We start from the raw sequence: 23,540 nt of genomic DNA on the forward strand, positions 1-23,540 counted from the left end.
TGGCTTTTATTTGACAGACATCTCTATTCGTTGTTGTTACAGGCACTCTTGGTCAGTATAAACATATTTGGGCATATGCAAACTTTTTAAATGCAGCTTTTTAACGTTTTATTGTAAAAAAATTGATTATTAGCAGCCACAATTAAAAGCCCCACCAGAACTTTAGTTTAAGCATGTGCGTAAAACGAAGCGCTCCAGTTGTGCCACAGGATGACGCGGCGGAGGTTGGGTCTAAAAGCTCACACCGTACGTGAGGTGCAAGTGAACTGATGGATGACTCCGTGTAGCACCGGCATCCTCACACTCAGACAGACAGAGAGCCAGAGGTTCGGCGGCAGCCTGTTAGAGAAAATGATCAGTCCCTGAGCGAGGCGAGACGAGGCGGGGCGGGCAGAGGGGGTCACTAGATCCCATCTCCTTCACAGCGGCTGACCGGGAGATGCTCTCTGCTGTCCGGGTGACTCTCCAAGCTGTGTCGAGTCAGAATAAATGAACCCAGCTGTGTTTTCAGCTCTAATTTCCCGGACGCTCCTCTTTAATCCAAAAGCACCGGATCTGCGCGTGTCGTGAATGAGTCCCCTGCTGTTTCAAGGTGAGTCCACCTCTTACTGTTTTGTGAAAGGTGAAAGTTGCGTCGACTTCTTGAGCGCACGGGGAAAGGATTGGCGTTGAGCATGATGTTTGAGCTCCAGAATGACGAAATCTCTGCTGACCACCTGTGACAAGCAGCAGCAGATGTGATGCTCTGAAAGCAGAGCGTCTGTGAACGCCTCAATCAAAACCAGAGACAAGAGGCAGATCAGGACTGGATCAGGTCAGACACGAGCGGCTTCATTCAGCTCTACTTCAGAAAAGACTGCAACAGCTTGCTTGTAAGGATTTCTCCCCCCTGATTATTCTGGGCACTGCATCAGATCTCTGATCATCAGGAGAAAAGAAATGTAGGTTTGTAGAAATATTCAGCCATCCTGTGCTGCCCTGCCTCCTCCTGCAGCTTTGGCAGCCAGGGCAGAGCGCGCGAGCCACTGGGATGCTGATAAGGCTGGAGGAGCTGAGATGAAGCCTGAGTCAGAAAGCGCAGAGCTGTAATCAGTGCCAGCCTCAACAATGCTGTTGACCAAGTGCATCTTTGTTCAAGCCCCCATATGTGTGTGTGTGTTTGGGGTGTTAGTTGGATTCTTTTGACTCTCACCCCTCATGCAAACCAGATGAACCCCTCTTCTCTCTCTCGCTCTGTGTGCTCTTTCTGGTCTGGCTTATCTGGCCAGCCAGTTGGACGAGCTTTTATTCTCCTGGCCCCTCCAGAGTGGCTAAAACCCCTCGCAGAGAGGAAAAAAAAAGAGAGTAACTGGCTTCTCTCTTGGCGTGCTCATTCCTGTCATGTGCTTCTACATTTTATCAGCTGCCTGCTAATTTTAGGATTTAAATGAATCTCCAAATTCACTCTGTCTTCTGGTCTCTGCTGCACTGATAACCAAAAATTAAACCAAGGTTAAGTCTGTGATGATTTCTGTGCCTCTAAAGTGAAGCATTGGGTAAGCAGATTCAAAAAGGAAAACATGCGACTTCTTTCAAATGAATTTAGAAGACTTTTGCTGCACATTCTGTTTAAACATAGCAGTCATAAAAAACTATATATCTGGAAGATATTGTAATTCCTAGAAAGACAAATAGATGCTGAACTTGTTGAAAGTCATTTAAAAATGTATTTATATGTTCTTTTCTTTCTTTTTACCTTGAAATTATAAATTAAAGGCAGATTGTTCAGTGATCTTAATCAGCATTTGTATTACAAGGTTTTTGAACTAAAGCCTTCTTATTTGCCCAGTTTGGATCAGATATTAAACATTTTTTTCACAAGCTTTAAATGAAAGTCCTGGCATTTCTTGAAGAAATGCATATCGCCTACCGCCTTTCATGCCAGACTTTTCGATTCAGATAATCTTATGTTGAGTTGTAGTTGTTTTGGTCAAACCTTGTAATGTTATGCACAATCTCATCTCACTACATTTTAGCTCAATATTTGTAAAATTGACTGAGTTATAGCCATTTTTGTTTTCTTTTCTTTCAGGTCAGTTGGCTGTTGTGGCCATCTTGAACTAGGTTGGCTCTAAACATTAATCAGCTATAGCTACAATGAGTGTTCCTGAAAGTTTCATTAAAATCCATGCAAAGGTTGATGAAATATTTTGCTAACAGACAAACAGAGTTGACTCTAAATAGGTAATGGCAAATTTTAAAACAAAGATCTTGGACAATCTGTTAGCACTCAGAAAACGTGTTGGAGATCAGTCTCATCTGCTGCCGCGCCACATTTTAGGTCAGCATCTGTAAAATTGAGTTTTAGCCATTTTGTGTTTCGGGTCAGTTGGCTTCAAAGTCACTCAGTTATACATGTACATCTGTTTGCAAGTTTCATTAAAATCTGTCTTCTGGTTCAGACAGACATACGAACACAGGCAAGGAGTGTTGCAGTTCTTCCATCTTGCAGCTCTTATTGCAGCAGTTTCGAGTAGAGAAGAATTGCAGGTGAAAATGCATTATTGTTGGGTCTTTTTACCCCCCGGGGGTGGGGGGAACACCAGACCAGTGTAGGTGAAGTAATTTAGAACATCTGTCTCTGTCACTTACACCCACAAGCAAGGAGTTAAGAGTTATCTTAGACCTCTACAGAGATTAATGAGCTACTGTAAGTTTGAGAGGATAGAAGAACAAATAAATAAATAAGGAAATGGGGATGAGGAACACACCACGGCTTTACTGCAAAACCAGGAAAAAAGAAAACAGTGTTTGATTTAAATGACCAGTCCAGTCCGTGGCATTGATTCTGAAGTAATTTAACTATCAGAGAGAGCAAATGTGGGTCAGGGGCAAAGGCGGCGCAATGTCGCTGCAATCATACATCAGGAGAATTAGTGTATGTAACACAATTACACGGTAGTGTGAGTGCACAGCAGCTCATGGTTACTACCCACAGCTGAAGATACCCCCAGCCCCACCTCCTCCACCTCTAAGCCTCACCCTTTCCACCCATTGCTTCCCTGGTTGCCCATGAAGATGCTGATTAAACCCGACGGTTCAGATGCCACAGCCTGAGGAAGGAAACTGTGTGGAGACCCCGGTGTGTGCCCTCGTGCACACACACTTTGCAGAAGACTGTATCCATTGGAGATATTTACGGTTCAGCATTCTTTGAAGAAATGCTTATTGGCTGCCACCTTCCATGCGCGAGTTTTAGACTGAGATAATCTTTTGTTGAGAAATGTCAGGTTAAATATTGGTTAAATCGCACAAAATGTTATTTTTAAGATCTGTAAGCATTTGGAACATGTCTTCTAAATGACTCTCAGCTACTACCACATGTTGGCTCAATTTCTGTAAAATCTACTGATTTATTGCCATTTTTGTAATTATCTGTGGCGGCCATCTTGAATTTGGCTGACTCCAAAAGCTAGTCAGTTGTAGGTATCAGCCAAATCATCACTTTCTGAAAGTTTCATTAAAATCCACTCAGTGGTTGATGAGATATTTTGCTAACAGTACAGACAAATAAAACTCTCACACTGACACGGGTGAAAACATTATCGCTCAGCCTTCTCCTTTGGTGGTGGGTGATTAAAAAGACAAAAGTGAGAAAACTGGTGAGCGATACCACTGATGGGAGATGGAAAGAGACAAATATAGAGAAGAAATTACTGCAGATCATTAGGCACAGCTAAACTAGTTGTTGTCCTTCTTTTTTCCCTCTACTTCACATCCCCTTTACTCTTCACACGTCTGCTTATTTCACTGTGCTGTCTCGGCCTGAAGGGAGTTTAATGGACAGCTGGGGAAGGAGCCTTACATGCAGAGGGAAATAAGAGGGGGAGGGGATTAAGTAGAGGGAGAGAAGACAACTATTAAAGGCTGAAAGGGACAAAGAAGAAGAAGAAGAAGAAGAAAGAGGTAGTGACAAACAGTGGAGGAGAGAAGTAAGGAGGAGGAGGAGTGGTAGAAGTGTGCAGCTCACCTGGCAGATGGCAGCTTTGGCAGCACTCAGCATGCAGTGATGGCGGCCGTGCAATATGGTGCGCTGCCTCCAGATTGTCACTCTGCTGTTGATACAAACACTGCAATAACTTTGCTGATGTGTGAGTTTTGCCTGATTTTCTTTGGCACAGAAGAAGGCATGACGGCATATGGTTCTTAAAAGAAGCTGACAAAGTCGAGCTTGTTTTTATTTTAAAACAGGATTGCTGTATTATTTTTAAGCTTTGAGTTTATAATCTTTTTTAAAATGGAAACTTTGAATGTCACCATGAACTTTTCATTTTGTAAGTTTGAAAGACATCTGCCTTCACCACACATGTTGGTACTGTGGGCATCACAGCATTCAGTATATTTAAATATGACTCACAAGACAAGCTATATGTCAGCTTTTAAACTGATCTTTACATTAAAGTTTTTACTTTAATGCATTCTGAAAACACCTGGAGTCATTACCTCTTTAACCAGCAATTCAAGCCAGATTTAGAAGCTTTCAAAACATTTTTTTACAAAGTACATATCAGAAAGATAGAACAGAAGTTGTAGAAAGTCACATTAAAATTACTTGAAAATTGGGTTCAGTGTGAAATCCAATTTTTGCATCTCAACAAACGAGTCCTAATTAGATCAACTCTGAAGCATGACATCTTTTACAACCCGCCTGTTTCTAACTGAAAGGTGACTGGCTGATTATCTACAAGTCATCACAAATGCTAAAAAAAACTAAACTGATTATGACACTTTAGAACTTGCTAATAATATAAGATAATTGTAAATCACTGCAGTGTTTGAATGAGTTCCTGAAGAAGCTGAAAAGCACAACTAAGGATTTTAAAGGCTGTAATTTATTCAGAGTTAAAAAAACAAAACCAGAAATTAGAGACATACTCAGCGCTGAAATTTGCTGAAGCAGCCACTACTTGAGTTGTTAAACTAGCAGAACACAAGCTAAAAGCAACAGAACAGTAGCTAGATGCTAAAAAAAGAAAAACAAACACTGAGGTTAAAATAAGTTAAACAGTAGCTAAGAGCAACAAAATGATATCTAAAAGTAGCAAAAATAGATAAAAGCTAAAAGTATCAGAACAGAAGCTAAAGTTAAAAGCAGTAAATCAGTAGCTTAAAGCAGCAAAATGGTAGCTAGAAGCTAAAAATACCAGAACAATAGTTTGAAGCTTAAAAAAACAACAATAAATAAAACAAACAAAAAAAGAAAACAATGCTAAAGCTGAAAAACAAAACCAGCAAACAGTTGCTAAAAGCAATAATATGTTTGCTAAATGCTTAAAGTGGAAAACCAGGAGCCTAAAGTAGAAAAAAAGATAAAAGCAGCTAAATGGTAGCTAAAAGCTAAAGGTTGCAAAACAGCAACAACGAGTCAGCATTCACTCAAAAACAGAGTTTATTAAAACTTTACTGAATTTGCACATTTTAGGGCTTGGAGAACAAAATGCAAAGCTTTGGATAAACGTCTAAACTGTCAATTTCCTTAAAACAAAAAAAAAAGTCAGAAAACTTCCTGATGTGTTTTCTGCTGCGATAACTTGAGACTCAGTATTTGTTGGAACTGACTAAATGAACTTGGCTTTCTGACAAGAAAAAGTCTGAGAGCAGATTCCAGAAAAGTGCCCACGTGGCTGCCCAGTGGGAACATCTGCAAAGTGTTTCTCTTCAGATTAGATATCCCAGCAAACTTCTGAGACCGCTGCATTGTGATCAGCTATTGGCAACCACAAACCAGACAGGATTTAGCTTAATAGATCAGGGGAATTCAATTTTAATTTGAGGATGAAGTTGTTTTCAGAAAGACTGGCTGGAGAGAAAAGTTCTCTCCTCTGTATTTGTTGTATATTTTTTTAGGCTTTTTTCACAGTAGGCATTATTGCAAAAGATTAAAAAAAACAAAAACTTAGTACCATTTGCAGTGAATTTCTATTTTAAAGCAGCAATACTTACATGGGTCTGTCTATTTCTGTGATTCTTCTGGGGAAAAAAGGAAAGAAAATGAGGAGACTGACTGAGGAAACTGAATAGTTTATGTTAAAATTAGACACAAAGCTGGCAGCACCAGCCATGAAGACAAGCTGATGTAATTGAGGCGGAAGCTTTTACTACATTTGACCATCAAAGCCCTTATTTGCACTGTGGATAAAATCCTGAACGGGTTTTCTAACGGCAGCTACTCAGAGGTTAAAGTAAAAGTTGTGAAACAGTAGAACATCAGCCGTGTCACATCCTCCGTCCTGCTCCTCAGCCTCGCTCGCCGTCCATCACTGTCTCCTCTTGCTGATAGTGATTTGTCAGCAGTGGAGGCAGCAGCTGTTCCTTTTGCATTGTAATTTATTTGACGGTAATTATTCATGCCAGCTACTGCTAACCTTGGCATCTTCTACCCCACGAAGCCATATGGGCAAAGATGGAGGGACCAAAGGAAACATGCAGGCTTCTTTTGGACAAGTTCTTTGATTTCTGTGTGCAGCGGCGTGAGAAATGTGGACATATGTGCTTTACAGCTCTACATGGTTACACTGTGTGTCTGTTTTTGATTATTTTTTTCTCATTCATACACTTGGTTGGGGTCTAGCGTCTGCACAATGTAGTGCATTTTCCCTGTCAGGCCCTTATGATTTATGCATGCAAAAGCAATATAGCCCTGCACATCTGTAAGTGAATCAGTCTGAGCGGAAGAATTGCTTTGCTCTTTACAGAAAAGTCAGCTCAGACAAGAAAAGACAGAGACTGATAAAGAAGAGACAACAATAAAATTACTGCCTCTTCAGATGATAAAACAGCTTACAGAAAGCGTGCTTCTGTTTGTCTACAACAATGAGCATATTTAACCACTCTCACTTTTTATTTACTACTAATATTAAGGAGCTAGCATTTCTTGAAGGAATGCATATCACCCGCCGCCTTTCATGCCAGAGTTTTAAACAAAGATTGTCTTTTGTTCAGGAATGATTGGTCAAACCCTAAAAACAACATTATGCTCAGTCTCATGATATTATCATCAAATTATAGCTCAGTATGTATAAACTTTGTTGCATGATATCCATTTTTGTGTTTGCTAAGAGCTTTGCTGTGGCAGGGCATCTTAAATCTGGTTGGCTCACTTAATTAGTTGTAAATATACAGCCATTGATTGCTTTCTGAAAGTTTCATTAACATTTCTTCAGTGATTCATGAGATATTTTGCTAACATGCACACAAATGCATACACAAGTACAAAAAAAAATTGTCCCTCTGCCTTTGTCTTCGATGGCGGGCGATAAGAAACCCAGATCAGTTTCCTCCATTAACTCCTTGTTCCTTCTGTTGTGCCAAAGGACGAGGGCCAGTCAATGCAGCACACATACTGTCTGACTCTAAAGCAGACACAGCTCACTCTGTCTTCTCCCGAGATCACTGAATTATAGAAGACCCTCTATTGCGCTTGAACTGCACAGGTTTTCATCACGGCGCTGGAGGTCACTTTGACTTTCCCCTTTATGCTCATCATATATGCAACAACGTGGCTTCGGCAGTTGAGATGAGCCAGTTTTAGGTCAACCTGCAAAGGCTGACATTGAGGTTTACAGAACAGGAGGAAAAAAAAAAGAAATCATGGTTAAATCTAACAAAAGCAGCAGCACCTTTCAGCAGGTCTCTGCTTTTAAAGGGATAGTCTGGTCATTTTTGAAGTGATCGTAAATAGTAAAAAACTGTCATTTGGCAAGCCATTGGCCTAGCCTGGAGAAAGACTTTTGCCTTTTTCTCCATACTCAGTTTATTTCATTTCAGTTCAGTTAGTTTATATAGCGCCAATTCACAACAAAAGTAATCTCGGGGCACTGTACAAAAACATTTACATGCATTATAAAATTCCAATTAGTAAAAGTTATCTATTTAAGGAAAGCACCAGATTGCATTTAATCTTCACTTTGTCACAGACTCCCATCCTGAGCAGCACGGAGGCCACAGTGGAAAGGAACAACTCCCTTTTTGCAGGAAGAGACCTCCAGCAGAACCAGAACCAGGCTGAGGACGAGCAGCCATCTGCCTCAACTGGCTGGGGTTTGAGAGGACAGGAACACAGGATGACTGGTCCAAGTGTAGGTTAATGATATGTAAAAAATAAATAATTACAAATAAAGACGTGGAAAGTAGAACGAGCTCTTCGACTGATGTCATGGCTGATAAGGTACTAACTATTGATAACTATCCTACAGAACATCACTTCAAAAATTACTAGACTGTCCCTTTAAGAGCAATTTCACATAGAGTAGTGTGTACCTGCATGTATAATGCATATGCTCTAAGATAATGACGTGGATTTGCAGAGCAGGCTGCTTACGGTGTTGTGGTGATGTGCTGGAATTAGTCCCCGTTGTCCCATTCGCCTGCGCCCAGGTTTCCTGCAGCATCCTGCACTTAATACAAGCCGAGCGAGTTGTGATGACATAGTGCCGTTTTACTGCTCCCTGCAGACATCCTTCTCTACTCTAACAGCAAGATTAGTGGCTGGCTGGAGAGCCCTAAAGCCTGCAATATCTGTGCTGACCAATAAACTAAACAACAAGCGTGCAAAAAAAAAAAAGAAAAAAAAAGGCAGCTACTGGTCATGTTTGCTGATATAAAAATAATGCCGGGACACACAGAGAGCTGCCAATAAAAGCTAATGAATTCCCAGCAACTTGCAGAGTTTCTAAAGTATCAGTGTGATTGATTTTAATAAGACTGAGAAAAATGTCTGGAGGGGGGGAGTGCTGCTATTTGACTTTACATTGTAGAACATAATGATGAAAATTAAACGCAGATTCCTCCGTGGCATCAAAGCGGACATATCCTCAGGGTATCAGCAGAGTGAGGATCCTCGCTACACATTCTGCCCTCTGAGGCCTAATTCTGCCGTTCTGTGATCGAGGGGGTGGGGAGGCATTACCCTGGGCCTCCCCCTCCCCTACATACAACACAGCCACGGATAAAACACAGTGGGCTGATCACAAAACATTGCTTTTTCTAATAAATCCCCACTGGTCTCTTGTGATTCAATATGACATTCATTTAAAAGCCATCGTTAATGAAGACGAGATTTTCATGTCCTAATTCCCCGACTCGTCGTTGTAGGTACCAGTGACCCCCCAGCTCCCTCCTCTCTCCTGTCTGCTGTGTTTGACCTACTTTTGTCTCCACAACATTGTAAACAGATCTACTAATTGCCTTCATTTATTCATTTGGAAGTCAAGTTCTGTTGCGACTGGCGCCCTCCCAGCCCATTCATGTGTGATGTGTACAACGCCTGCCCTCCCCCCTCCCTACCCCCACATTAGTTTGCTGAAAAGCTCAGACTAAAGTATCCCGTGTGAGGTTAAACACTGTTAGGTGCAACCACCGTTTACAAATAACTCTATTTATTTATTTATTTATTTTACAAACCCAAAGTTATATCCAAGTGGAAACTTTAGAAACTTTTGGCTGTGAATGTTCCTGCACAGCCAGATTGTAAAAATGAGATCAGAAACTGTTATGACTCCTGTAGTTTCCGCCCCCGTGGTCCTATTTTGTTATTGCCTTTGTGCAGCCTTATAAATCTAGGCCAATAAAACAACAACAAAAACAACAACAAAATATTTCTATCACCTCTGATGTGAGTGACAATGACTCCCATTGTTGACTAAGTGTGAGAGCAGAAGTCCAGCTCCTGACCTTTAGACAGATCACGGCGCAGTCTGCCAACAGCGTTCAGAATCTCACAGCAAACTACAACCAAAAACAAAAACAAGATAAACCCGACCGCAGAACTGTTTGTGCTAAATCTGTCATTCTGTGGTAGATAAGAAAAACAAATCTGGTTTCTTGTGTTTGAAAATGTAATGTTGCCAAATTGAGATTGCTTCAAGAATCCAGATAATCTTAATATAAAGATGTGACTTTTTGATTAGATGAGATTCAGAACAGCATTACAAACACATTCGATGTGCACCTACACAGCTGCCATCTTTACTGGAACAAAACTGAGAAAATAATTGAAGTTTAAAGGCCTGTATTCATTGAAGGAATGCATGTTACTCGCTGCTTTTCATGACAGAGTTTTAATTCAAGAAGGCTGCTACATCTGGCAAGAAGTGTTCATGTAAGAGTGTGTTAGGAATGACTCTCAGCTACTACCACACAAACTTTACCTCATTATTTGTAATTCTGAGTAAATTAGTCATTTTTGTGTTTGCAATTGTAGATTAATATGTGACAGCCTTCTTGAATTGGGTTGACATAAAAATTTATTAATTTTTATATATTTATCCATTGATTATTTTTTTAAGTTTCATTAAAATCCATCAAGTGGTTCATGAGATGTTTTGCAAACAAACGACTCTAATAGCTCATGGCAACAGTTTCACAACAGATCTCACTCAATGTATAATCTTCTACCACACCAAATTTGAGTTACAGCCATTTTTGTGTTTGCTAAAATTGCTTAGCTGTGGCAGCCATATTGAGTGTGATTGACTCCAAATGCTACTCAGTTTTAGGTGTTTATCCAGTGATTACTCTAAGAGTTTTATTCATTCTTGAGATATTTTGCTAATAGTACAGCAAACAAACACATGCACACACAGACAGGTAAAAACATTATCGCTCTGCCTTTGCCTTCGTAGGCAGGTGATAAAAATGCTTGTTGCTCTTGTGCTCTTTGGAAACAACTGAAATTTGGAGTTTTATTACAGTATTGCTTCTAAATGCTGTCAAACCTGAGGGAAAATTTTCCTACATGGATGATCTAACAAACACATTTGTGAATATTTATCTCTGGTGGCAGATAGGTCAACATATAGAAAAATAGAGTTCATAGCCCCTCTCTTCCATGCAGAGCAGAAGCTGTGACAGCATTTCAGCACGAAAAAAGCAGATCTAAGTGACAGATTGATCTCGATCCAGGTCAAAGGGTTATGTTTGCGGTGAACGAGAGGCCGGCTTCTCCCTCCTTTGCTTTGTGATTGGTGCCCACTGAGAGTTCGCGTCCCCAGAGGCCCCGGCCAGCCGGGTCCCTGTGTGTGAGCGTGAATGAGTCACGTCTGGGCTGGAGCGTGTCTGAGAGTGGTGAGGTGGAGAATTCAGTGGGGAGGACTGTGCGGGGAGAAGAGCTGTCTCCATAATCCAGGGTAAACACTGAGCAGCATGACTGCACGCCTTAGATGTGACCGGAGCTGGCAGAGCAGAAATGGATGAAATGATGAGGCTGCTGCTTGCCTGCATGCCTGTCCACTTCTGCACCTGTTTTCTCCCCCTGTTTTGTAACACCTCTGAGGCTTTGAGAGGTAGATTCTCAACACTAAATTAACCTCTGGGTGGCACTGCTGGTGCCTGTTGTTTAAGGTCACGGTAGACTCAAACCCTGCTCTGCAAATATCATTCAGTTTGCTATTTACTGCTAAATCTCAAGAGCGCAGTCTGATTTTTTTTTATTTCCGTTCTAGCATAGAGAAGTAAGGTGCTCACAGCCTGCACACGTGCACAATGCAAACTTCACGAAAGGTCTTTACCTGGAACTTTGGTGTTTGACTCAAACATTCAATCACAAAAGCAGAGTTGGAAAATACAAAACCACTCTTCTGCTGTTTAATTTAATGCATCAAAATGCTCAGTCAGAATTTGAGGATCTAATGTAGTTCAGTCCAACCTGAAAGTACTCTTTAGTGCAAAATGAGCTCAGGAGCAAGAATTCTCCTGAGCTGACTCTTTGGGGGTCAGCCTTTAATGTAGAAAATAGTTAAACAAATAAATGAATATAAGTATTATTGTTAATTATCATCATCTCTTTATGTCTGTGAAAATGCTGATTGACTTTGCTGAAATTTGTCAAAAAAAGCTAAGCAGAACAGAGGCTAAAAACAGCAAAACACAAGTTAAAAGCAACAGTCAAGTAGCTAAAGATAAAATCAGCAAAACAGATAAAATGAGCTAAACAAAAACAAAGATGAACCAAACAGTATGAACTCAGAATGTGTGTTGTTTATTATAAATAAGTTGTCAGACTGACAAAGTTTCAGGAGGACTCAGTTTAACCCTCAGATAAACTGGTAAAACTGATTAATTTGTACTTTATTATCTCTTATGTTTTGGGTTGTTTTAAAGTAAAAATACATGCAAAATATTTTAATACACTTTGACAGTTTTCCCCTCATTTCACATCGTTTTACTTCCACCACCCTTTCCGACCTCCACCTCTCACCTTCCCCACCCCCAACACAGCCCCCCGTGTGCTGGATCTGGCCTGCAGGCTGCCATTTGATGAACACTGTTTTAGTGCATTGCATTGCTTTTCATCATCTCCAGAGCCTTCATAAGAAATAAGGTTTAGAGGAAGAATTGACAACATAAAGCTGACCTCCAGTTTTGGACTTTTTGTTTGATTAAAACCCAACAAGTGAAAAGATTTCATATTTTATCTTGACAGGAAGTCATTAAAATACAAAAATGTCACAGCTTTGTTTGAAAATGAAAAAAAAAGAATTAGCCTAATATAATTTTATAAGAAAAAAAACCTGATTCAGGCACTCCTTACCTTTCAAAGCTGATTATTTGAAGGACCCTTAGCCTTTGGGCACGTTGTGGACAAAATAGAGACAATATAATAGCTGAATTCAAAATCTCCCCAAAAATATTAAAGTAATCAAAGTAAATTCATTTTTGTGTGTTCAGTCTGAAAAATAGGTTAAGAGCTACAAAAAGAAATTTTTTCCATTTCTTTTTTAGGTTAAAGGATTAAAGAACTGAGAGTGAGACTGATTTGGTTAAATTTGTGTAAATGTCATCTAATGAAGCAAACACACGAAACTCAAGGGTGACGTGTGTGGCAGATATTACTATTTCTTGGGCAGTGACTTGTAGAGTTGCTTATACTAACGCTGCCAAATCGAGCAGAGAAGGTCAAGGCACTTGAGTGACTCGTCCCCCTTGTGTGAGCGAGGTGGGGACAGATGGACAGAAGATGCTGGAGTGGAGCTTAGGATCGGTTCATCTGCTTCTTTCCTGGCTCCCGCTCAACTCGGCGGGTTGTCCTGTTAGTCAGCTAATGGAGAGCACCCTCTGCATCACGACCCCCGTATTAGGATCTGACACGGCTGTCTTCATTTAACCTTTACTTATACCACCAAGCCTCACCGAGACAACCCCTTGTTTTTTGTCCACACCAGCCAAAATGGACAGTTGGGTTTGAGGTTAAGTCTTCTTACATTTGGCAGGAAATTCACAAGATTTTAAGTGAAGACAGCTGAGCGGGTTAAAAAAAACAAAAACATGCTACAAGAGTGTGAAGTTGCTTCTGGTATGGTAATAGAGACAAATAAGAAGAGATAGAAAAATCTCCAGGCTAATTTATTGGATTAGTGTGGATTCAGAAGTTTTATTATGACTTATTGAAGGTGGAACAAAATGTTTTTACCCGTGTGTGTGTGTGTTAAACAAAATATCTCCTGAACCACAGGACGAATTTTAATGAAACTTGCAGAAAGTAATAATTGATTGGAGCCAAACAAATTCAAGATTATAGAAAACACAGAAATGGCTATAATTCAGTCAGTTTTACAGTTATCGTGTTGTAATTGTAGCTGAGAGTCATTCACTGCACATACTGAGCATGACATCTCGCAATACTGTACAAGATCGAGCATAACTCATTTAATTTCAAGGTTTGACCAAAACAGCTACAACTCTGTCATTTCTCAGGCTGAGGTGATCTGATTCTGGCAGGAAAGGTGGCAGGCGGTATGCAATTCTACAAGAAATGCTAGACCTTTAATTTTCTCTGTTCTCAGATGAAGGCAGGTTTATAAATCTGTGTTTGAACATCAAAGAAGTAACACCATGTCTGAAGCCATATTTGTTCTTTTTCTAGACATTGTCTACGTTTGAGATTAAAAAAAAAAGTTTGTTTCCCTTCTTTTGTCATACCTTAATCAGTCTAAAAAATATTAATAAGGAGAAACGTTAAATGTTAAATGAATAAACCCATCAAAGATTTATATGTGCAACTCATTTATTTTTCGGTCACATCACATGTTTGTTGGTCATTGCTTGTCTTGTGGAAATCCCCACATAAATTATGCTAATGAAATTAACCAGGGAAGTGTGAGAGTTGAAGCTGCCAAGCTCTGAATCTCTAATGACTCCCTGCCATCTCTGAAAAAAAAAACAAAAAACCTGATTAATTTAGGAATCAGACGCAGTGGAGAGTGATTAATTCCTCCTGGATTCAACCATTTAAACGAACAAGGCAGAGGGGAGAAGGGAAAACACGGGGCCCAAAATATGAATGCATAATTAATACATTTAGATCATTCAATTAGCCACCCAAACAGAGGGAATGCTCAGCCACATTGTGTCAGTGCTTTGTTCCAGGGGAAGCCAGTTAGTTTTCTCCTACAAAGTACCAAACTAATAATGAGCCCCCATGTTGAAAGAGAGAATACTGGCCTGTCTCTTTGGTGAGTAAATATGGGGAGACAGAACACATGATTACTTGTTTCTTTGATTTTTCTTGTGTCTGACTAAGCAGAGATAAAGGAGAGAATAAACATATTTTTAGGTCTTCAAATAAGTGTCGAATGATATCTTGAAAGCAGCTTTTTGCACTTGAATGAATCAAAGAGTTTTTCAATTTAACATTACATGTTTATTTTTTCTTTTTCAGAATGATATGAAAATCAATTAAGGAGGACAAGATCACTTTTTAGCGCTTTTTGTGCCCCTGAGACCTCATCTTTGCTTGCACACAATCCCATTCGTCTGAGTTTGGTGTTCTTTGGAGCCCTGTTGGGATGGGGACATGCTCAGATAAAAGATGGACTCACTTTAGTCCCACTAAAGGTCACCACCATCTAAAGGTCATGTCATGGCCTTTGGCCCTCCTGTTATGGACTCTAATCTCTGTGAGTCAAAAGACAACTTTTGGACAGACGATGAACACCTTCCAATCAGAGAGGAGGGAATGGTCGCTGAACCATCTGACAGTGCACCAGTCCACCGGGGCTTTGTATGTTGGAGCTGTCAACCGAATCTACAAGCTGTCTGCTAATCTCACTCTCCTCGTGTCTCATGATACAGGGCCAGAGTATGACAACAAAGCGTGTTACCCTCCACTGATTGTCCAGCCTTGTTCGGAGCCTTTGGCCTCGACAGACAATGTTAACAAACTCTTGCTAATCGACTACTCTCACAATCGGCTGCTGGCCTGCGGCAGCCTTTACCAGGGCATCTGTAAACTAATGAGGCTTGATGACTTATTCATCCTAGTGGAGCCCACGCATAAGAAAGAGCACTATCTGTCCAGTGACAACCAGACGGGGACGATGTACGGGGTTGTTGTTCCCTCCCAGGGTCAGGATGCTACTCTCTACATCGGCACTGCTGTCGGCGGCAAACAGGATTACTTCCCGACTATCTCCAGCCGTAAGCTCCCTCGGGATCCAGAATCCTCTGCCATGCTGGACTATGAGCTTCACACTGATTTTGTTTCATCCCTAATCAAAATCCCTTCAGACACATTGGCCCTTGTTCCACACTTTGACATTTATTACATCTATGGCTTCTCCAGTGGAAGCTTTGTCTATTTCATGACTGTCCAGCCAGAGACTCCGGAGAACGGGATGCCTGCAGGTGGCTCCCCTGGTGACCTGTTTTACACATCTCGCATAATCCGCCTCTGCAAAGGTGACAAGAAGTTTCACTCGTATGTCTCACTTCCTGTGGGGTGCGTACACAAAGGTGAGGAGTACCGTCTGCTGCAGGCAGCTCACCTGTCCAAGGCTGGCAGGGTGCTGGCGAAGTCGCTCAACATCAGCGCTCAGGAGGATGTGCTCCTCGCCGTGTTCTCAAAAGGGCAAAAGCAGTATCACGACCCTTCAGATCACTCTGCTCTTTGCATTTTTACAATCCAAGACATCAACATGCGCATTAAGGAGCGGCTCCAGTCCTGCTACCAAGGAGAGGGAAACCTGGAGCTGCATTGGTTGCTGGGAAAGGATGTGCAGTGCACCAAGGCGGTAGGTGGACACCAGAGATCACACCATCTAAAACACACACATTCAGGCCAGCTATGATTGCTTAACAATGGTGAGCCCTGACACAGATTTAACAAAAGATGGCAGTTTGATTATCCCATAACTGTGATTACAACTTTAACAGCAAATAGACAGGAAGCCTGAGATTCAGGTCTGAGGATCCCATTATAGCAGAAGAGCTGGGGGAGATTAATTCCACAATGCTAATCAGGGGAGTTTTGTATGGAGCTTTGATTTCATTCAGAGGTTTGGGCACTGATTCCCACCTCTTTTCCCACCTCGTTTTCTTTGCCTTTCTCCCAATTTCTTTTTTCATCTTCCCGCTCTTGTCGCTGTCAGCAGTACTTGAACCCTCAGAGACCCGTTCTTGATCTTGAGAAAAGGGCTTTCTTGTAAATGTCCAAGTCTGAGCCTTTGTGAAAGCTATAATTCTGCATAATGAGCGGGTCTCATGGAAATAAGTTGAAAGTAGCCCATAAAAACAGTGAAATCCATCACAAAAATTGCTCTAACGATTCCAAACTTGTACTTTTATTTCACCGTGCGACCGCATAAATAAGATGTAATGTTAATTGTAAAAGAAACCGATTGATAAAAGTAATACGAATAATTCAATAATTTCTTCTCTCTGTGCAGTTAACCAAAAGACTTTGTATCTTAACTGTAAAGTAATGTAAGTAGAAATAACTGGTTGGTGCAGAGTGTTTCTTAAAAACCAGGATTAATTTGTGAGTGGAAGATGAACAGTACAGTGGGTCTACAGATGCACCAGATCAGTTTTGATGCCAGCACTAATATCAAAAGTCATCATTATTATTCTTCACTGTTTAAAACAACCAACATGTTTGTGATCTGCTGCTTTAACGACAACAACAAAGTTACAAAAATGATAGCTTGTTTAATAAAAGAATAAGATTTTCCTCTTTGCTCTAATTTCTGACATTGGAAAAACACTTTAATTGAAATCGAAATTGGACTGACACCATATTAAGAACAATCAAAGACAAAGTTTTAAAGTTTAAGTTTATTTTTTGCAGTCTAACATTTTTGTCTCTTAAATGAATGCACATTGGACTTGGCAGTTGTTGAAATATTTCAAATGTGTTAAAATAAATCTATTTTACTCCAGAGTCTAAATTGTTGCCCTTGTACTTTATGGATGACAATGAAACCTTAGAAGTGATTAATATGAAAACTCATGTTCATTTTAAGAATTTGACAATCATTAACATGGGCAATATTTAAGATCAAAAGGAAAATATTCCTGGAAGGAAAGATCAGTGCCTTCTAAAATGTATTTATTTTTAATTTAAAAGATTTGAGGGTTGACAAGAAAGAGATGGGTGGGCTAGGAAAACAAGTTTATATATGCTGAGCTCACTTATCATAATCAGTAAAGATCAGATAAATCATTTGATGAAAGAAAAAGCACAGTGAGGGCTAACATGTTCATAGGAAGCGGGAAAATTAAATAAGAAATTAACAGGCCTAAAGAAGGTGTCTTTATATACTAAGTGACAGGCAATTAGCGAAGGTTTGAGGTGCTTGTAAGTAGATCCGATAGGACTGCTGAGTGTGGAGGCTCTCTTTGATGCTTAATCAAAACCTGACATCTCTTGTACTGTGTGTTTGTGTGATGTCAGATCAAGCAATCCAAATAAAATCACAGAAACTGGCGCAAAATACACACCGTTTCTCATGTTTGCCATCAGCAATTAAGTGTGCTCCATAAATTTGCCTGCTCCGAGGCTTGTTCAGAAGCCCAGCGGTCCAAACCCTTTTGATGTAACAGTTTTAGCCCTGAAAATTGTGCACTTAATGCTTATTAGGCTTACTATAAGTCAGTCTGAGTTCTCATCTTATATTCACGTGTCTACATTGATCTCAGTCTCTCACTTATATTTTTACTCTGTAATTATCTCTACTCTCCCCTTATATCGCTCATCCTCCCTCTTTTTACCTTCTTTCTTGTTTACGCTCATCCTCTGAAAAACACATCTTTCTGCTTCAATTTTCTTTATGTTTTCTTCGTTCTCACCCTCACATTTCGCCTCTCTCCCCACAGCCTGTCCCCATAGATGATCACTTCTGTGGCCTGGATATAAACCAACCTCTGGGGGGCTCCCAGCTGGTGTCAGGGCGGACAGTTTTCACCGAGCGAAGGGACAGGCTGACCTCTGTCACTTCCTACATCTACAATGGGCACAGTGTGGTTTTCCTGGGCACCAGGAGTGGCCAGCTGAAAAAGGTAAGAGCAACAACACCAGCAGTCAGCAACCATGAATGGCTTTAATCCATTTTCTATGCAGAGATTTCTTATGAATTGTGTTTTATCCACAGGTTAAAACAGAAATTCTTATGATGGTGCATAATTTTCAAACTAAAACACCACAGTCAATATTCTTTACATGCCACTGATGAAAAAAACATAACTGGTTCCAAAACCTGTGAATCATCTCCAACTCTGCAGATTTGGTTTTGTTGAAATAAGTCTGATGTGGTGCTCACTAAGCTATTTCTATGTTTCTCTAAAACAATCGAATGATCACAGCTTACTATAGAAGATTAAGAATGAATATCATCTTTCCACAGAGCAGCTTAGCTGTACTCAAATAAAACGGAAACAAAAACAAAAAAATCTGAAATAAATGTGGATGAGGGCTTGGAAGCCTAAAAGTCCCAGCACAACAATAACTCTCGACCCATGTTATCATGAGTATAAATTTTTTAAATGGCTGATTACTGTAATTAGTATTTACTACTACTGCTTCAGGGTCTCATAAGGATAAAATAAAACAATACATATAATAAATTTGATTAAATATCGTAATTAAAAACGATAGAATACTTTGAAATTTCTGTTAATATAAACAGTTAAAAAAGTCAACAGAACTCCAAAAGGTTTTAAAAATGTATATGTTATTTATTGGCATCTGAAATGGTTCCAAAAGAGAATTTTAGCCAGACTTTATGCTCAATACGTTACAAATATTTGGCGAGATTCAACGCTAACGTTACTTTTTGTAGCCAACTAAGAGTTGTTGAGCTCGCCAATAACGGTTTCAATCTTGAGTCTTTGTTTCTGTATTTGTCTTTTACAATGTCTCCTCATCAATGTTGTGATAATATTTAGGAGAGGATATTCAAAAGACTGAACAGCTTGCAGTACTTGTGGGGTTAAATTTGAATTTGTAGTTGTTTTAGACCAATCCTGGTCCTTGATGGCCTTACATGTTTTAATGTTTCCCTGTGCTAACACACCAGGTTCAGTGGTAGAACAACCTCTTCAGCATGCTTTTAATTTCTGCAGAAGCTTGTTAAACACACATTCATTTGAATCAAGTGGTTTGAAGCAGAGGAACATCTAAAAATATGCAGGATAACAGTCCTCAAGGACCAGGATTGGACAACACTTTTTTAGACTTGTCCAAGTTTATTTTTCTGTGTGCCTCTGATTTTTGTGACCTCCTGTGTTTAGTTATGTTCCCTTGACCCCCAGTCAGCCCTGCTTTTCAGTTCTGTACTCGCACCTGAGTTTTTACTGCCTTCCTGTCTCCCTCTGCATTTCCTCATTTTATGTGTGATACACTCACCAGCCCAAAGCATGATTGCTACACCCCCATGCTTAAGTGCAGAACATGTTTTGTTCTTGTTTCACATTCAGAGTTCTTCCTATAAATGTCATTGGGGGTTTTACAGTTGACTTGTATTACAAACAATCCTGCAAATAAATGACCGGAGACCTCATTTTGACTTTAACTCAAGTTCATTGCAAAGTTTTTCCTACATTTTAAAGAAAAAAACATGTCTGCTTGATGAAAAGCTATTTTCTTATAAGTCTGTACTACATCAAGCGGCAATTATTTAAATTTTGTGCTTGCCTGTTCTTACAAAAGAGTGTTGCATTACCTGACATTTCTCTGAGGTCACTGAAAAAAAGCCATGAAAAACTTATAAAGATGTGGTTTGCAAGTCAGATTAGTCTTCTAGACTTTTGCATCATGCTTCTTTCTTCTATTTTGAATATTTGATGAAAAAAAAACCATTTGTGGTCCCATGCGTACAATAATAATGTTTCTCTATCAATCTGAGGTGCTGACAAAAAAGCTCTGACACTTCAAGATTAAATCTACACACCAGTGACTTAGAGCGTTTTTATAAAGTCTGAGGGCGTATGAGAGACAGAGCATGAAGAGAATTGTGCAAAAAGTACAGAACTGTGTTGTGGAGCTTGATGTAATCTTTTCCATAAACCTTTGATTCATAAAGGCTTGTGTCTTTAGTTCAGTCCGATTGTTGTCTGAGGTCAAATATTTCATCTTACTTTATATTCTGGCAGCTTTTTTTAGATAGTTGCAGGGGAGTTACATGACAAATATACAAAATTCATTAAGTAAAATCAGTCAGACCCCCTTGTGTTGGGCTTCAGTTAAACAATTTGTCTTATAAAACATTAAAAACCTTTTGTTAGTTATCATGGAAATGCGACATCACCTGCAGCCACATCTCTGATGTCACAATGACCCTTAATCCATTAACAGTAATTAAACACAATAATAAGCCCAATTGATATAATTAGCATATGTTAAATATATCTCAATTATGCTGGGACAGTGTGGATTTGCACAAAGGAGCACTAATCACGCAGCACTAAATTTTGTGCTTCAGCCTTTAGCTGGGCACAAATTAATGTAAATCTCCATTTACAACAACTTGAGCCAAGAACTGAAGTACACACATGTTCCTTTAAATCCTTTGTGTTAACTAAAAGTAAGAGGACATTATGCACCTGTAGGGGCTCTTGTAAAACAGAGCCCTAGCAGCATTTAGCATTACAAATCACTTAAAGGACCGCTTCAACAATGTGGAGCATTTTTTTGTGTACTCTGCATAAATTATGAGAGTTTAAAAAAAAACAAAACCAAGATGCAGGTGTTCTGTGGGTAAATGTCTCCTGAAATTCTTAACGTGATCAAAGAAAATGCAGTGAATTGAGTGGGACATTTCTCTCTTTCCAAATCCTAACAATGGTTTTCAGTTCATTAAAAGTGACTGAATACATTAATGAGCATCGCCTGTGGATGCCTAATATAGATTATTCCTCTGTGCCACAGACCTCAGTTGGTCTCCAAAAACTATTAAAAGACATCATTGAGCCACACGCTGAGAGAAATGTTCCTGGTATTCATTAATATTTTTTTGACTCCTTTTAAAGCACAGTGCTGTGCTCTTTCATTAAATACTTCAAATTTAAAGCTGAAAATATGTTGAAAGAAATCTAATTTAATGCAGCATTTGCAGCATATTTTAAGGAATTTCTAACTCTGATTTAAAAGATGATGGTACTTATTTGCATTTGAAGTTTTAGATAAATAGTAACAAAAAGGGTCTGGGAGACCATGAGAAACTGAGCCAAACAAACTTTGTATTTTTAATCAAATTAGTGATAATGATATTAAAGGACAAATTACATAAACTGTATTATTTATTATGAGATCTGAACAGGGGCACCATGAGAACTTGATTTAGGGGAGACAAAATTCATTCTGTCAGGTTTCAAGTGGTGGAAAATGGTGCAGAAAGGAGACATTTCTGTTGATTTAACAATCAGAAACATCTACAGGTAAACTGAGTCATAGTATTACATGATTAGGACTCTGACATTCAGCATCATGTTGGTGGTTTTAGCTTTAGATTGCAGGAGTGTGGATTTTGTTAACATGTAATGTATATAATGTTGAAAGCACAGTCCTCCCACAGAAAGCAAAGTGAGGTAAGCAAACACACGAAGGATGACCTCTCTGAAAGATTCATGAAGCTGATTCAGCTCATTGTCCATCATGGTTATTTCAAGCGCAGACTGTAAACCTTTATCATGATTAAGTTCTAAGATCTAAGTGGTCTGACTTAGGAGGACTGTAGACTCTGTTTACTGCAGTCATACAGCACACAGCTGACAGAGGAAATGTGTGAGAGCACTGTTGTGACATTAGCCCGGGGGCCCAAGTCTTACGAGGAGCAATCTGTCTGACACACACACACACTCGCACACACACACAGGTCCAGACTGGGGGCACAGATAGCATCACTGCAGCTCTTTCATTTGATGAGCCACTGGGGAATAAGAAGAAAAACCTGACAGTAAGAAAGGAAGAAAAGGAGTAAAGAGGAAGTGTGATGGAAAACAGAATAATGGCCAAGGGAACGGAAGGGAAACAACAAACACAGAGGAAGGAAGACAAAGATATTACACGAGAAAGCAATTAGGAATATTTTCTGCAGGGGGAATGCTGAGTTCTGAATGATTTTGCTGAAGCTGAAATTTAATTGTCAAAAATATAACAAGCAAAACGGACACTAAAATTAGCAAATCAGGAGCTGAAAGCTATGATGAGCTAAATCATAGCTAATGTTAAAACTAGTAAAACCATAGCTAAAAGCTATAGCTAATAAAACAGTAGCTGAAAGGTTAAAATCAGGCAAAACAGAAACTCAAAAGCTAAAATTAGCTAAAATAAAAAAATCCTATTCATTTCAATGGAACCAAAAAAGTGTGAAAAGTTAAATATTTTAAAAAGTATAATAACAATCCTCGTAGCCCCCCTCTTCTAAATGAACTGAATGTTTTATTACCTAAATGATTAAAATTGTAGCATGAAGTAGTTAGATGCAGAAACACGTGAGGAAAAATGAACCTGAAAACAATAGTGTGAATGCTGAATCAGCATTTAGACAATAAACAACACTAGTAAAAGAGAAAAGAATAAAACTCTGTAGAAAAAAGTGAAATGTAACTTTGTGTGAGCAAACTAAAACATCCATCATGACTACAGTTAGGTCCAGAGCAACTCAAGGCTAGACTTTCAGTCGTTACTCTGACTGAACGATCAGCCATAATCTCAGACTCCCAGGAGCCTCAGAGGAGCGCAGGGTCACTTCTCCAATCCTGTTCCATCACACCCAAATGGACAGGCTCAGTGGAAATGAGGCATGACTACAAATGCCATCAGCGGATCACTGCAGTAGCAAAGGTCAGGCCTGCCACTGAAAGGGTGTCAGCAGGGTGAAAGGTCATAAGGATAACCAACAGCCTCACTCATTGTGCAGCATATGGATGTTCTCATCAATGACTCTTGATTTGGTTACTTGTGTTCCACATACAACAGGACGTTTTTGTCATTATGTGCCACAGTTTACTGTTTTGTAGCTGTAGGTGGTTCATTTAAGTTGACTAATAGGACCCTTTTTGGTAATTCTGAACTGAAAACAAAATACGCTTTTACTCTTTTTATTTGTATTTACTCTTTATTTTACTGTAATGAGGTGAATCCAGATAAAGTCATCATCACTCACTGATCCTTGTTTAAATGCATTCTACTCTCTCTGTAGATGGATTCAAGTTTCAGTGGCACAGTTTCCCATTTTTAGCAAAGTGCAAACCGAAAATTAGCATTTCAGTCAGCACGGTTGCATCAA

General features: G+C 39.6%; 1 protein-coding gene across 4 annotated transcripts in view; it reads left to right on the forward strand.

Moving 5' to 3' along the window:
* The first annotated feature begins 226 nt into the window (after positions 1-226).
* LOC108231592 (plexin-A2) overlaps positions 227-23,540 on the forward strand; it is a 90,199-nt gene continuing 66,885 nt past the window's right edge. For 2 of the 4 annotated variants that reach the window (XM_037975062.1, XM_037975061.1), the window contains exons 1-3: positions 232-592; positions 14,696-16,046; positions 18,130-18,312. In XM_037975062.1, coding sequence (XP_037830990.1) covers positions 14,823-16,046; positions 18,130-18,312 — 1,407 coding nt within the window. In that variant the 5' untranslated portion in view covers positions 232-592; positions 14,696-14,822. Of the gene's footprint in view, positions 593-14,695; positions 16,047-18,129; positions 18,313-23,540 lie in introns of all 4 variants that reach the window. The other 2 variants (XM_025004309.2, XM_017408686.3) reach the window with 2 other exon arrangements.

Source organism: Kryptolebias marmoratus, linkage group LG4 (genome assembly GCF_001649575.2).
Source record: "Kryptolebias marmoratus isolate JLee-2015 linkage group LG4, ASM164957v2, whole genome shotgun sequence".
Taxonomy (NCBI): domain Eukaryota; kingdom Metazoa; phylum Chordata; class Actinopteri; order Cyprinodontiformes; family Rivulidae; genus Kryptolebias; species Kryptolebias marmoratus.